The sequence below is a fragment of the Gracilinanus agilis genome, chromosome 1 (assembly GCF_016433145.1).
Source record: "Gracilinanus agilis isolate LMUSP501 chromosome 1, AgileGrace, whole genome shotgun sequence".
NCBI lineage: Eukaryota > Metazoa > Chordata > Mammalia > Didelphimorphia > Didelphidae > Gracilinanus > Gracilinanus agilis.
This window is the reverse complement of record NC_058130.1, coordinates 133,531,695-133,548,241: the sequence shown is the minus strand read 5'-3', so window position 1 is coordinate 133,548,241 and position 16,547 is coordinate 133,531,695. Positions and strand designations below refer to the sequence as shown.

The window sequence follows — 16,547 nt, the reverse complement described above, 5'->3', positions numbered from 1 at the left end:
TATTGGATATTACCATATGAATGTCACATTAGCATCTGAAATTCAATATATTCAAAAGGAAACTATTCGTTGCCCCTAAACCTTTCCCTCCTCTAAAGATTCCTAATTCTTTTGAGGGCACCAAGTCTCCCATAGTCATCCTTGACCTTTATTTTTCCCTCCCTAACCCAATATTCAGTTTTTAACTATATATTAAACTTAACATTTGTAATGATTTAAATTCTCAGGAGGCAGTATTTCTTAATTTTAAATGTGTTAATCAGCTGCTCAAGAAAATCTAAACTAGCCAGTTGACTCTCTCCACAATCCAAACAGATGCCAAAGAGGCCAAAGCAGGGCCAAACAGAGACTGAACCTCTGTGCAGAATTTATATACCCTCTGTGACCTCACCAGTCAGTTCCTCCCTTGGACACCCCATTTACCTCTGCTTGGTAAATAGCCATTGAAGAGGTGCTCTAAGAGTCCCCAACACTTCCCTCATTACTTCATCACAGGAGGAGGTGGATCTTTGTACATATGAGAAAGGATGCCAATACACCCTTTCCTCCTCACCAAATGACCTGGTCTCTATAGTCCAACATGGCTGCTATAGCTTTTTGCCTTTCTGACTTTTCTTACCTAAGAGAGTTCTTATTTACAGATACATAAGGAGCAGGTCTCCACTCTGCCTCTAACAAAAGATAGCTGAGTGAGATGCCTTGAGCCTGGGAGTAAATTACTTTAGTTTAGGTGCTGACTGTCCTTCAAAATCCAAGGTTTAAGAAAGGTTTCATAGCCTGGGGGAAGAACCATTTCAGCCTGACCTTAGAATCAGTTATCTCAGCCTTTACTTGAGGAGGAGAGGAGTTTAAGGAGGGAATTTATTTTACAACAAAATATTAATTTTCCATCAATGATAGAAAATACCCAACTAGTCTGTACCCCCTTTAGAACTTCCTTCTACTCTATTCTGTACATTTTTCCTTTTCTTTTGCATCTTTTTCACTGTCCACCCATTCCATCCAACAAATCCTTCTCCCTATCTTAGTGAATGATATCAGATATTCAAGGGTTAACAAGTTTCTTATGACTTTTGTATTTTTAATTGCTCTAGACATTGGGATTAATCTGATAAAACAATGGCACATGTCTTGGAAGTCCTTTAAGAACATTTTTAAAGGTCAGCAAGTTCCCACAGATCAAAATTACATCCTGTTTTGTTTGACAAGCATCTCCTGTTTCTGGGCAGAAGTTTCTCCCTTTTTGCCCAGTACTGTAAGATTTTCTCCCCTCATTCCTGAAACATTATAAATGCTATAATCTTCTTCTCCCCTGGGGCTTGGGTCTATTCAAGTCCCCCATATGTGTAATTAAAGGAAATAACTTGGCTGAGCATAGCTAATAAATTCTGATTTTCAGGGCTACAAGATAACTGTCCCCTTTGGTTTTTAAGGGTTTAGCAGTATATGTGGGTGTATGTATTGTTGGGGTCCGAGTCATAGCCCACCACTAAGGAAGACCAGCAGACAATGCAATTAAGAAAGAAGGGTTGTTTATTGATCTGGTGCGCACCAGGGGAGCTCAGCCTAGGAGTTCCACCTGTGGCTCGTGAGTACAGGAGTTTTATGCCCGCCCCTTATCAGCCTACAGGATTCGCAGGCATCTCTTGCAGTTAGGGCGTCGACACATCTATGTACTTGTCAGGGGTCTGCAGTTAGGGCGTTAGCACATCTATGCACTTTGTCAGGGGCCTGCTTGCCATGTCTTGCAATGATATGTTTCGCAAGGGTCAAGCAACTCCTTGCCTTGGCCTCCCTCATTATATGTGTGTATATGTGTATATATGTGTACATGTTATATGTGTGTGTGTGTATATATATGTATGTCATTCTATGCTTAAACCCCTATTACCCCTCTGCCAAGAGGTAGGAATTATGTTTCATCAGTATTTGGAGTCATGACTAGTCATTGCATTGATCAGAGATTTAAGTCTTTTAAAGTTGTTTTTCTTTATAGTATTGTAGTTACTATATAAATAATTCTCCTGGTTCTGCTTCCTTCATTCAACATCAGCTCTTACAGTTCTTCCCAGATTTCTCTGAACCCACCCATCCCTTTTATAATTTCTTATGTGCTACTGAAGATCAAGTTAAAATTTAAAGGGAAACAGTTAATTGGGGAAAAGTCTTTGCAACAAATTTCTCTAAGAGTCTGTTATCCAAAATATATGAAAATTGATACAAATATATAACAAGTGACGTACCCCAAAAGATAAATGGTCAAGGCAATTTTCAAAAGAGGAAATATAAGCCACCAAAAGTCAAATGAAAAATGCTCTAAATCACTAATAATAAAAGAAATTAAAATTAAAACAACTCTGAAATTCTACCTTATATCTTTCAGATCCACTAAGACGGTAAAAAAAAAAAAAGTAAAGTGACAATTGTAAGAAGGAGTATGGGTAGGTAGGCACACCATTGGACTTTTTAGTCAAGCTATAAATTGGCACAAGCATTGTAGAAAGTGATTTGGAACTATATTCAGAAAGTTACTAAATTATGCATCATCTATTCATATTACTAAAAGGCATATATTCCTAAAGAAATCAAGGACAGAAGGAAAATGCAAATATATTCTTAGTAGCACTTTTTGTTGTAGCAAAGAATAGGAAGCAACATGGTACCTATCAGTACAAGAATGGCTGAATAAATGATAGTATATGAATATAAGGGAGAAAGACTAGTAAAAGGATAAGGTGGCAAGGGACTTGAGAGAGGAAAACAATATAGAGTTGAACTGATATGGTACACTAAGGAGTCAGTATCTGGCATAAAGGTCATGTCACAAGCAAGAAATGTAGCTAGTACAGGAATAATGGTCTAGAAAAGAACTGGGGACTCTTAGAGCACCTCTTCAATGGCTACTTTCCCCTCCGCTTCTGCCTTGCAACTTCAAACTCTTTTTTTTATCCTTACCATTACCTCCAACTGAGGGGTCAGTTGGAGGTGATGACTTGCCTCAGGTCACACAGCTAATGAGAAAGCCAGGATTCAAATCCACCTCTCCTGATACTGAGTCCAGTATGTTCCTTCTGGTCTGGAAAATTGATATTGTGCATAGTCTCTAAGGGAACTTTTAGTTTTCAAATTTGATGGATTTTATATAATAAGACAAGTCAAAATTTGGAACAAAGGAATTGGGAAAGAACTATGAAAAAAGGTAGTACTGGCAAAGATTCCTTGAAAGAAATAGGGTGCTGTGGCAGGAAGAAAGGAGTAGGAATTAGAAGTCAATAATAAAAGTCTTTGTCCCTGTTCTAGACAGAAGACTCTGCAGTGATACTGGGTTCTGATGACCTTGTTCTCTGGAGGAGTAAATCGGGGGCGCTGCCACCAGCCTCTGTTAGCAGGGTTCGGGGCTGTTTTGGGGAGTTAGTTTCTCTTTTGCTTTTTTCGGCTGAACGTGTTCTGATCTATTCACATTTTGGTTCTATGACATTAAAGGCATTAAACTACCTGCCCTGATTCCTTTGGGATGGGGAAACACCTTTCTCTGATGGAATTAAAAGAAGTAACTTCATTGGACAAGCAAATAATCAGATTTTCCTTTGTGAAGTTTTAAGAAGTCAAGTCTTTAAGGAGAGGAGCACAGATTGGTAGGGAATGAGTTCAGGAGCATTTTGTGGAAGAAAATCTTGCAAAGGGTAAATAAAGGGGAAAGTAGAATGACAATAGATTGTAATAAGCTAAGAGAATTTCACATTTCCTGAATTTGGTACATTTTTGAGTGATAACAATCTTTATGTATAGAAGATGGTGGCTTTAAAAGGTTCACAAAGGGGGCAGCTGGGTAGCTCAGTGGATTGAGATCCAGGCCTAAAAATGGGAGGTCCTAGGTTCAAATCTGACCTCAAACACTTCCCAGCTGTATGACCCTGGGCAAGTCACTTGACCCCCATTGCCTAGCCCTTACCACTTTTCTGCCTTGGAACCAATATTCCAAGACAGAAGGTAAGGGTTTAAAAAAACTTTTTTAAATAAAAGGTTCATAGATCCACCTAATGGCTACCAAATTACCCTCCAAAAAACTATGATATAACACCTCAAGACAAATTCTGGAGCTGCATAATCCACAAAAAGACAGAGTGAAATAGTTTTTCAGCCCAAAACAACTTAGACGGTCATCCCAAAAGATCTAATGTATGGGGGGGTGGAAGCAGAACACAAAGCAGCATGCCAAAGCAGGTCCCACCATAGCAACAGGCCTTGGGGAAAGCTGAATTAGCAGCAATGGCTTCCAAAGTTCTCAACCACAAATAGTAAGGGTGAGGTCAGACAACTGATCAAAAGAAGATTACAGGAGTCCCTTTACTGGAGATCCAGTCTCAGAGTAAGGAGTAACACTAACTTGTGGCCACAGGGGAGCAGGAGACCCTGGTCACAGTTCCAAGGCAGAAAAGAGTACTGTGGTTACTCACAGACCAGAGCACAGGCTAGGAGAATATTAAACATACCTCTCCTTAAATCATACTATCTTTGAAGAACAGAAAACTCATAGGTTCCCAGAGCTAGCTGTGAAGGCAACTGCACAAAGACTCTAAAGCTTGGAACAATGATCCCTTCACCACAGGTACAGAACCCAACATTAACAGGCATTTCTTAAAAATTAAAATAAAAGAAAAAGGTTGAAAAATGAGCAAACAACACAAAAGGAAATTCAACATACAAAGTTATTTTGGTGACAGGAAAGACCAAAATACAAACTCAAAAGAAGATAAAATCAATACTGCTGCATTCAAAGCCTCCAAGAAAAATACAAATTGCTGTCAAGCCCAAAAAGAATTACTGAAGGAGCTCAAAACGGATTTTAAAAATTAAATAATAAAAGTAGAAGAAAAATTCCACAAAGAATATGAAAGTGCTACAGGAAAATTATGAAAAAAGAGTCGACAAGTTGGTAAAGGAGTGACAAAAAAAATACTTAATAAATCTATACCTTAAAATAGACCTATTGGTAAAAGAGGTATAAAAATACAATGAAAGCAGAATTAGCCATTTGGGAAAAGAAGTGCAAAAATTCACTGAGAAAAGGAACTTCCTAAAAATTAGAATTGGCCAAAGGGAAAAGGAGGTACAAAAGCTTACTCAAGAAAATCATGTCTTAAAAATTAGAATTGGACTAGCTAATGACTCCATGATGTGAAGATGGAATTAACTCTCCCCCTAGTCCACTTTTAGATTTAATCATCAGAAGCATATACACCCCGACTGATCCTTAAGTATGGGGAAGTCTGTGACCCATGTGTGCTATAGTAGGTGATGAATCAGGAACCCACTAACTGCCCCCACCGGGCAGTCCTAAGCAAAGCTAAAGTTGCAATTGGTCCACATAAAGTGGAAGGAAGGCCTAGGAAGAGGCAAAAGGAATGGTCTTTAAAAGTGGGAGAAACTTCCCGTGACCAGCTTTTTAGCCTTTGAACTTGGCCCTGGAGGAGCTCTGGCTTGGGACCTCAGACTACTCTTCAATCTTCCTTTAGGACTACCACGTAGCTGAGTAAAAAAGGCTATCTCCTTTCCTGGCTCCTAAAGGGACTAGTGTCTGGAGAGGCCCCCTCCCCCATCTTGGAGGAGGACGCCACGTGGGTGGAGCCCTTGTTTAATTTACTCTTTGGCCCACAGACTGGGGCTTCTGGAGCCCTGCCAGAGTAAAACCAGGGCTGGAGAAAATAGTCTAGCTCAGTGACGGGCAAACTTTTTAAAGAGGGGACCAAAGGAAAGGAAATGCTCATCTGTCAGTTTCTAAAGCAACTCTTTCGAAGTTTCATTGTATTGTATCCTACTCGTATCTGTCGGATTAGGAATAATGTCACGTGGCTGGATAGAACATTTCAGGAGGCTGCATCTAGCCCACGGGCCGTAGTTTGCCCATGTCTGGTCTAGCTCATTAAGCTAGATTTCTTACTCTGCCCTCTCTCTCATTTCCTTCCTTTCATTCTTTCTCCTTTTGTAAATAAACTACCATAAAAATTCATCCTGACTTGAGTAATATATTTTTGGCAACCACATTTTCATATATTTAGTACAACCTTTAATTTTAACCCTTACAATGAGACATCAAGAAACAATCAAACAAAATTGAAAAAAGAAAAAAAGAAAAGAAAATATGACATATCTCATTGAAAAAACAACTTGCCTGGAAAATAAATCCAAGAGAGATCATCTAAGAATTATTGGACTACCTGAAAGCCATGACAGTCTTTATGAGTAGTCAATGTAGGGTGGGGAGTGCATCCCGAGAAACAAGTAAGTTGATAAATTGTGAGGTTAAGGGTGTTTGAGACAGTATCAGTATATGTTGAAGTACCCTAATAGATATGAATATTCTTTTAAATATGATTCAAATTCTTATGGGTCTATGTATGACCCTAACTCTAATGGTTTTGTGTTGTTTAGAATTGTCTTAGTTTCTAGATCTTGATGAGGAACACCAGTATTAATGGCTAAAACAATGATGCATGCCCTAGAAGTAACACTATAGGTGTTCCTGAACAAGAATGGTTCAGATCAGCCCTAAATAGTCCTTGAATCTTTGCAGATAATTCCAAGGCTGTCTTCTTCCATCATTATCAAAGTCACATCAGGTAAACATTCCAAGCTGCTAGTGAACATCTCTTGCTGCTAGGCAGAACTTTCCTCCTTATTGCCTAATCCCAGAGACCCCCTACCCTCTTTGTTAAAATATTATAAAACGTGGAACCTCTTCCTCCTCTCAGGAGTCAGGAATTCTATTCCAATTCTTACATATGTGAAAGGAAATAAATTTGCTGAGCACACTGTAGTTCTCTTGTTTTCAGGAGAAAAGTTATTCTGTTCTTCTCTGGTTTTTAAAAGTTGACTTGGAAAAGCAAAAGTTATGGAGGAGAGAAAGACCATTAGCCAGAAATTAAACTAATTGAGGGGGTCAAAAGAGCTCCTAGGATTTTGATTTAATGATAGATGAAGATTATGTGAACCTCAAATGAGGAGAGGTTATTGACTGATGATGAAAGAGAACCAAGAAGTAGCAATGAAAAAGGAAAAGTATTTCAACTTCCCCTCTTTGGCCTGTGAATTGGGAAAGAATGAGTGAGAGTGAAGCCAGTACTAAAACAAGTGACCAGGTAGGGCTGTGTCATCAAGAGGAAATCTCAGTGAGAACTAGAAGGCTGAAGAAGTGAGAGAGGAAAAGCTTTCAGATCAAAGTAAGCCTTCTCAAAGTCCTTTGAAAGGGGTAGGTAGCATTAGAGTGGAATATTAAGAGTGGTTGGGCTGAGGAGAATGGGAATAAGGGATCAGACAGTGGGGCCAAGAGAATGGGGTTTGAACAAAGACAGCCAGGGGTTCAGAGTCACTGGAAGATGAGATAGTTATGACAGTGTATAAGTTTGTTAATTGTGGAGGAATGAGATTCTGGTAGGTTCTCACTCTCCCTGGAGATTAGGAAGCTGATGCAGTAGTCCAGGTAGATGGCAATGTGACCTGTAACAGAGGGAATAGAAAGGAAGGGAAAGAAATGAATATGCAGGTATCTCTTCCATATGAGGGGTGGGAGGGTGCAGGGGGCAACAGGTACCCCCTGAATCTGGAAAATCCACCATATGTTGTCCCTCTTGTGTTATTTAAATTTACTGGGATTCTATTTGGAAGTATTGAGTCTCAAGATATGTAGTGTTTGACAAACTTCCTGTGGACATGTGGGGGACCTTGGAACTACATTTCCTGTGGTCCAACGGGTTTCCTGTTTTAGATGACGTCTTCAAGGAAAAGGACGTCTTTAAATATTGGGAAAGGGCTCGGAAAACTTCCTCTTTGCTACCTGTGCGGGCTAGCTGGCATACGAGACAGACAAGATAGAAAAAGATAGGTACTGGCGGGCATTTTGAATAGATCTTAGCCAGGCATGTGGTCGATTTATCTCTATCAGCATGGCTTTAATTAAAATACTATTCCTTATAATATCAGCCTTCATCATTTTAAAAAATAACACTCTCTTCCTATTTTTTCTTTTATGGGGTGTTTACTATGTATATTTATGGTATTAAAAGATAATATGTGTTGATATTATACAATACTATACTTATATTTTATGCATTTCTGAGTTTCTAAACTTTTTCTTTGTTTCTATGGGACTTTCTGGATTGTCTGAGACTTCTACACAACTCCATTCCCATTTAATTTCTTATGCCAACCAGCCACATATAGAAACCATGATGAGGAAAGGGATACTTGTATATAGAAGAGAAAGGGTTATCACAGACAGACATAACATTTACATATATACTTCTATGTAATATTACATGAGAGTATTATATAGATAAATGTGAGTCATTATTATTATGCCAAAGAAAGTATTAGAGAAGTAATATTCGTTGAGGGCTTAAAGATATGCTGTTTCTAAGTGCTTTTTCCTAAGGTGTCTCTATGTGTTCTTGTGTTATCAGTAGATCTGAGGAAGCCTCAATTTCTATCCTGTAAGCTACCTTAGGCCTTGGACAGAAAACATGCAAGTATGATGGCAGGAAGAAGATACTTTAAAACTCTTTTTACTACTTTTTTGGGGGCCTCTAACATGTGTCAGAACAGCCACAACTCCGAACCCCAAACGCTAGGTTCAAGTCCTTGGTATTATCTTTAGAAAGTTCCATCAATCCTACCTGGATTGGTATGGTCTTTTTTTGACCTTGTGCTGCTAGGCACTGTACAGTTTCTTATCAATCCCATTGGGACTGGGTGGTCTCCATGACCTTGTGGCTCTTTTGTTCCCTTCTCCTGGAATCAGACAGAATCATTAATCACAGTCCCATAATATTTACCAATAATTGGCAGATTACCATAGTCTAAGGCTTTTGTGGGTATGCATTAATATTATAGCAGTTATATATTTATATATTAAACTTATTATTACTGTAAAATCAAAAAGGACCAATATTGATAATATGTACTTTAAGTACAGGAAATGATAAAAGGGGTAAAAGTCAGTTATTCTATTAAAAAAATTAAAAAAACAATAAAAAATTAAAAATTCAGGAAAAAATACAATGTTTTCAAGTACAAAAATGAGAGAAAAAACTCAAATACTGTATTGTACATACAAAAGAAAAAATAATAAAAGAATGTTTTAAAAATCAAAAATATATAGCTTAGAATCAGTGAAAGGTTTCTTACCCAAAAATGAGATCCATTTCCTTTTAAAATTTGCCATGAACTACTGTGAGTGCAAATGATTTTTACAAAATAGCAGAATTATAATGAACATTCAAATAAAATATCAAAATTCCCCAAAATTACAATGACACATTTAAAGACAATAGCAAACAAACCCATTATTACAACCACTTGCTGTGATGTTTAAAAAATGTATACTTGTCACAATATTTTTAACAAAATCTATTACTGCCTCCAAACAAATGTGGGGCAGAGCCCAGAAAAAAAAAATCTGATTTAAAAAAAAAAAACTTTGGGGTCTAAAATATAAGCAGGAATTCTAGATCCTTCTGATGGGAAAGTAAATTAAAATAAAGAGTTAAAATATCGAGCATGCAGGAGCTCTTTTTGGCTTCCTGTGTAATATATAAAAAGTTTGGGTAGGAAACTTCTATTCATTTTCTCTACCTTTTTAAGACAACATTCTTTATTTATATATATATATATATAAACTTATCATCCATTCAGATGTTACTATAAAATCCTAAAGTCAATTTTTAAATACGCCTTAGAAAATTACAATTTAAATTCTTGAGTCATCATAGTCTTCAAGGTTGTATACAATTGTCAAGATAGAATAAAAATTGTTGAGGCAGCATGTAATCTCATTAGTTGAGATGACAAATCTAGGATGCATAAGACTTATGGGCTTTTACAAGATAAAAAAATTTTGTTCAGTAGAATCATGGGGAAATGGTACAGATTTAGTAAAATCATATAACAGAATAGATATCAACTTAGCTTTATACAGATAAACAAAAAATTTTAAACCTTAAAGAAATGAGCAAATACAATAATATAAGCAAATGAGAAATTACAAGCAGTGTAGTTAAAAACCTTTTTACCNTATATATATATATATATATATATAAACTTATCATCCATTCAGATGTTACTATAAAATCCTAAAGTCAATTTTTAAATACGCCTTAGAAAATTACAATTTAAATTCTTGAGTCATCATAGTCTTCAAGGTTGTATACAATTGTCAAGATAGAATAAAAATTGTTGAGGCAGCATGTAATCTCATTAGTTGAGATGACAAATCTAGGATGCATAAGACTTATGGGCTTTTACAAGATAAAAAAATTTTGTTCAGTAGAATCATGGGGAAATGGTACAGATTTAGTAAAATCATATAACAGAATAGATATCAACTTAGCTTTATACAGATAAACAAAAAATTTTAAACCTTAAAGAAATGAGCAAATACAATAATATAAGCAAATGAGAAATTACAAGCAGTGTAGTTAAAAACCTTTTTACCAAGCTAAATAGACTTGTTTACTATTAAGGAGTTCCAATAAAATCATGAACAGAATTTATCTAATAGCCATAAACTTAGCTTAAAATGATTAAGTGTAACATATAGATTTTGATCAGATTAATATATGAACTTAAAACAGCAAAATTATTCACAAACCAAACAATCAGCAAAGTACAATAAGATACAGAGACTTTCAAAAAACAGTGGAGTCTGCGAAAGTTTACTAATTTTACCTCCAGACTTTTAAAGGTTCCATTCAAGTTCCTTTTAACTGAATTCTGCACTGAGCATAGTGTGGATGACCCTCATAATGGGATGAGGTACAGAGTCTGGACAGACCCAACTGATCAGGGTGCATAAGGGGATGAATCTCTCCCCTGAGTCTCAGGCAAGATAATCATGAGGAATGGTAGGAAGAAAAAAAAAACCCACAATTGTGATTTGTTTGAAATAGGCAATGCAGGCTATGCTTCTTGCCATTCTACTTCCTGTTTGAAGAATAAAAGCTACGGCCCACATGGAAGTCAGTTGGGGTAGAGGCTAGAAAAACTACAGGCTGGGGGGTGGGGTGGGTGGCCAGACAAGCGTCTAGATCAGGCTTGAAAACCCATGAGGAGGGGGCCTAATTAATGTCTAAGAGGAAACACACTTGGGCTTCCAGGGTAGGCAAAGCAGCTAAGTAAGGACTGTTCCCAATGAGAAAGAGGTGGCGTTATACTTTCCAAGTCTCCAGAGCTCCAGGAACATCCAGAGTCCTCAAATGGCAGCTGGGATCAGCAGCAACAGCATTAGCAAGAACAGCTGGAGTTCAGGCGGGGTCCAGCATCCTAGGGGATGGGGAATGTAAGGCAGGAACAGGGAACAGCCAGAATCTGGGATCAGCAATCAGGCGGGCAGCCAGTAGTTGAAAAAAGACCAGCAGCAGCTTTTTTCCCAAGGAGGGGCAGGTGGGAGTGGGGGCAGCCAGCAGGATGGCTGAAAAGAAAAGCACAAAAATGGCAAAGGCAGGTCTGCAGCTCTGGAGAGAATTTGAAATTCTCTCAGAGTTCTGACAGTAAGGGGAGGTTGAAAAGTCATGGCAGAAGCATGGCTTGCTTGGCTATCTGAAAAATTGAGGATTATATCTCGAAACTTCAAGTGGTTGCCATCAATGTAAAAAATAAAATGAATATAGATGGATAGATTTTAAAATATTATGGTTTTAAAAGATTTATTGGTACCCATTAGAAAAATGGAGCCACATGCCATGCTAGCTTAGGCTGTTTGAAAGACCCTCCATTACCTCCACCACCATGCTGCTTCAGCCAGAAAAGAGAGTATGCCAGTCCATTCACTTGATTTTATTCTGTCTACATCATTATGTAACAGTCTATGTCATGATGCAAGACAGGAAGCCAGTGAGCTCATGGGAAATGTAGTTCAGAGATTCCTAAACTTCCACAGGAAGCCAGTGGGCTCACAGGAAAATTTAGTTCAGAGACCTCAAAATTTCAACACAATTTGGAGTGAGTGGCTGAGATCCCTGTCTTGGCTTGGAGGAGGCTGCATTGGTGGAACTCTGGCTGAAGACACCACCAGGACCTTTGGTTGAGGATTACCAGGAAATCTATGTGGAGATCAGACTTAGGGAAGCCCTCCTGGGGCTGAGCCAGATACTGGAGTAGCGCTTAGGGTAGTAGGCTAGACACTTCTTTACCTTCTTCTTTATATACATTTTGTTTCCACTTTTACTCTTCCCACCTCCTTGTAAACAAAGCTGTTAAAAGTCGTCTTGACTTAAGCTATAATATTTTTAAATTGGAGACCACAATATTACTTTAGAATTTTCATATTTAGTCAAAACCCTAAATTTAACTCTTACAACTTGATATTCACAACAACCCTGCAAGGTATCCCCATTTTACAATTAGGGAAACTGAGGCAAGACAACACTTAAGTGACTTGCCCAGGGTTACACAGCAAGGATGTTCCTTCCCCCAGGCCCAACACTCTATACTAACACTGCTCCATCTAGCAGAAAAGTCAGGAAGTTAGTTTTAAGATAGTTTTACCACTTTAAGAATTTGAGCAATGACTCATGCATTCCAAAAACATTACATGGACATCTGAATGACACAGTAGATACAGTACTGGGCTTTAAGTCATAAAGTCCTAATTTCAGATTCTGCCTCAGACACTAGCTGTGTAACCCTGGGCAAGTCACTTAACCATCTTGCCTCAAGTTCTTCATCTGTAAAATGAGCTGGAGAAAAAAATGGCAAACCACTCCAATATCTTTGCCAAGAAAAGCCTAAATGGGGTCACAAAGAGTCAGACACAACTGAAATGATTCAACAAGATGTTATTACATAGTTCTAAGTACCATCCATTTCTGTGCATCATTCCCCCACTTCAGTGAGAATGTTAAATAGTCTTTTCATGTGATTGTTTTTACATTGCTTTGGATTACATTCTCTGAAACCAAATGAAACAGCTTCAGATTAAATGGGAAATGTACAACCTCTATGCCAACCTATTGATAAAGGCTAGACATGGAAGCTGATAAAGCAAAGTAGTAGCCTTTGAATCCTGTTTTCAGCAAAGACCCATTTGATCTATCTGATCAGGAATTGAGAGCCCCTTCTCCACAAATTTAGCTTATAAACCTAAAATCCCATCCTCCCTTTCTCCCCACATCATTTGCACTTGCCTCTTTGGGCCTATAATGTATAGCACAATGAGCTCAGCTTTGGATAGGTTTATTATCAGTTCCCACCCTTCATCCCACCCCACCACCCTGACTCTAAATATATGCACCCAGTTTTTGCTAGTTCATCATGTCCTTCCTGGTTGAGAACCATGTTTCCAGAGGTTATGCTGAAACTCAGCTTGATAAAAGCCAGACTGAGAAGAGATGGACAGGGACAGAAAGATAGGTATTTCCCTAGACAAATAAAATGAAATTAATTCTTTATGATTTCTTGATGTAGGGTTAGTAAATTCATCGATTCCAGCATGGATCTTCAGAACATCAACCGCATAACTTCACAAAGTCAAAGCATGGAGAGGAAGGATATTAATTTGAGTACCTCTGACTTATTCCATGAGAATATCCATTATAACAAAGCGGTAATTCCTTATTACTTGGGAGTCTCATAGGTTTGGGAATCACTTGAGTTTCTATATCACATATATGTAACGGTGATTACAAATTGTTTTAAGCCCATTTTCTCACTTGATCTTCAAAAAAACCATAGGAGTTAAACAAAATCAGCAAAGTCAGAGTGCAGGTAAGAGGGGGATGCTGAAATCAGAGGAATCTTCCTTCTGTTTACTTCTTCGGTGCCTCTGGACAGGTGACTTATAGGTTCCTTCATCCATAAAAGGGGAATGATAATGCAGGCATTTTTAAAATTCAAAAGCCTTATATTAAATGTGAATAGAACATCTGGCCTCAGGACATTTCCTAGCTGTGTGACCACTGCCTAGCCCTTACCTCTCTTCTGCCTTGAAGCCAATATTTAGCATCAATTTTTAAGGATTTTAAAAATAAATAAATGTGAAAGAGATATTATTATCATCATTGCAAATATGGGTCCTGGTCATGGCCCTAACCAGGCAGAGGAGAGAGTGGCAGCACCAGAAGAAGTAGTAAGGAAAAGATGTCCATTCCCATTATGCCACCCCAAGAAATGTTTTCATTTCTATGGGGCTCTTTGTACAATGTCTCACTTTTTCTTCACAACAACCCTGTAAGAAATGGGTACAAGTATTATTATCCCTATCTTATATTTTACAAGAAGAGGAAGCTCAGAGAGGATGAATGAATTCACTATTGTCACAGAGCTAATAAAAAAAATAGAGCCAGGACTCAAAGTCTTGGACTCCAGACTTTATGCTCTTTCTACTCCCCCTGAAGGTGAAACTTGGACTCTTCTAAGCATATTGAAATGTTTATTCATGAGAGACAGTAATCATAGTGTACTTCGCATTCTGGAATCCCTGAAAAGCCTGAGATGCCTCTTATTAGGAAGACTGATTTGATTTGTGAGTAGCGGAAGCTGCTAGAATCTAGAGAGAGAAGCATATCTCTTATCTTTGGGGAGATTGTTTTTCTAGTGAGAAGATTTGAGTGAGCAAGTTTAGACTGTTTGCTTTTCATGAAACAGAGAATCAGTACAGATGATGTAGGTGAAATCCCTGGTAAGTTGGAGTATAGACCTAAGGTCTCTTCCAACCCTCTGTCCAAATTATTTATTTAGGCATGGTTATTCACATGTCTCTATTACCTCTTCATTAAATACTGAACTCCCTCAGAGCAGGAATCATCTTTTGCCTTTCTCTGCTATCTTACAGTGCCTTGGTACATAGTTGTTCTTAGCAAAGTTTACTTCCTGACTGACTGAAAAGCTGTTTGACCTTGAATCAAGCACAGCCTCTGAGCCTCAATTTCCTCATCTATAAAATGGGAATAATAATGATAGCCACCCTATAGAAGTGTTGTGATGTTTGTTTTTTTAACTGAGAGAAAATGTGCAAAATGCTTTACAAACTTTTTTTTGGCAACTCTTTAAAGCACTGTGTGAACAGGAGTTGTCATTTATCGAGTACCTTGTGCCAGTATGAACAAAATGCTTATGTTGTGAAATATCTGTTTACTGTGTCAAAGCCTTTTGTTCAGAGTCATCCTTCATACATCATATGTTATCTTTCTAAGCTGCAGTTGAGCATACATTGCACATGATTTGGAATTGCTTTACCTACTGAGATCTGTAACCACTGTAATTCCTAGTCTCTCCTCTGTCTTATAGTTCACACTTGGCTGCCAGCAATTCTACGCCATGCTCATGAAGAAGATTTCATTCACTTGGTGCCACTGGAGGTTGATGTTAATACAGATATTTGCTATTCTGGTTTGTCTCACACTTACTATCAAGGCCTATAAAATAAATCTGGAGTCCTCGAAAACCCCCTTCTTACAGATGAAGTTGAATGTGTATGGCGAAACAATTGTGCCTTTCTTCATCTCTAATAATACAAGGCTGCATCCCAAACTCTCAGATTATGTCTCAGATGCTATTAAAGCTGAGGAACAACTGCCCATGAAAATTTCATGTAAGGATCATATGTTAAGGGATTGCTGGGATGTGGCTACTTTATCATGGCATCATAGGCTTTAGAGTTGCAAGAGGAGTCCCTAGAGGTCAGCCATTCCCTCATGTCATAAATGAGAAGGCCATGGCTTAAGACAGGTAGAGGGACTTGCTCACAGTCATACTAGGATTACACTGTAGAACTGGGAGTAACAATTGGGTTTTCTGGCTACAGATCCACTGGCCCTTCTACTCCACCACACTGCTGCTACTGCTGTTTTCAAGGAAATAATGACCCTGGTTAAGTCACTAAATCTTTCAGCAGCCAGAAGCAATTCTCTGAGACAGCTAATTTCTAATACTCTCTAATTACCAAACAGAAGCCAGTTCTCCATTGGGAGAGGAAGTTTCCCTTACAAACAAAATCAACTGTCTTTGGAACAACAACAACAAAAGTTATAATAATATAGCCATTACTCTATGTACAGTCAGACACAGAAACATTTTTCAGAATAGCAAACTCTAGGAAAGCAAATAGACAGCCAAGAACATTGGAATGTCTTATCCATGTGTCCTACCTAGCCTGAGGGTTTGGGGACCCATTAGAGGCAAGAGGAGTGATCTAGCTCCCCTGTCCATTTTCCCTACAATTTATCAACAAATATTAACTTACTGGACAATTTTGTGGTAAGCCAATGACAATACTAGAGAAATTCAAGACATCCCAGACACAGAATGTACATACCTGAAACCAAATTTGTTGAAGGATATTACAATAAGGGGCAACTCAGTGGATAGAGAACAAGGCCTGAAGATGGGAGGTCCTGGGTTCAAATCTAGCCTCAGATAACTTACTGGCTATGTAACTCTGGGCACACCACTTAACCCTAATTGCCTAGTTCTTTTCACTCTTCTGCCTTGGAACCAATACTTAGTATGGATTCTAAGACAGAAGGTAAAGGTTTAAAAAAAAAGAATGGATATTG

At 38.1% G+C, this 16,547-nt stretch overlaps 1 protein-coding gene across 1 annotated transcript in view; it reads left to right on the top strand.

Annotated features, from left to right (window-relative positions):
- The window catches only part of LOC123248576 (phospholipid-transporting ATPase ABCA3-like), a gene marked incomplete at its 5' end in the record, with an annotated part of 354,036 nt that overhangs the window by 244,002 nt on the left and 93,487 nt on the right, over positions 1-16,547 (top strand). Inside the window, 2 exons of the mRNA XM_044677403.1 lie at positions 13,459-13,597; positions 15,280-15,583. Of these exons, the coding sequence (XP_044533338.1) occupies positions 13,459-13,597; positions 15,280-15,583 (443 nt within the window). The remainder of the gene's footprint in view (positions 1-13,458; positions 13,598-15,279; positions 15,584-16,547) is intronic.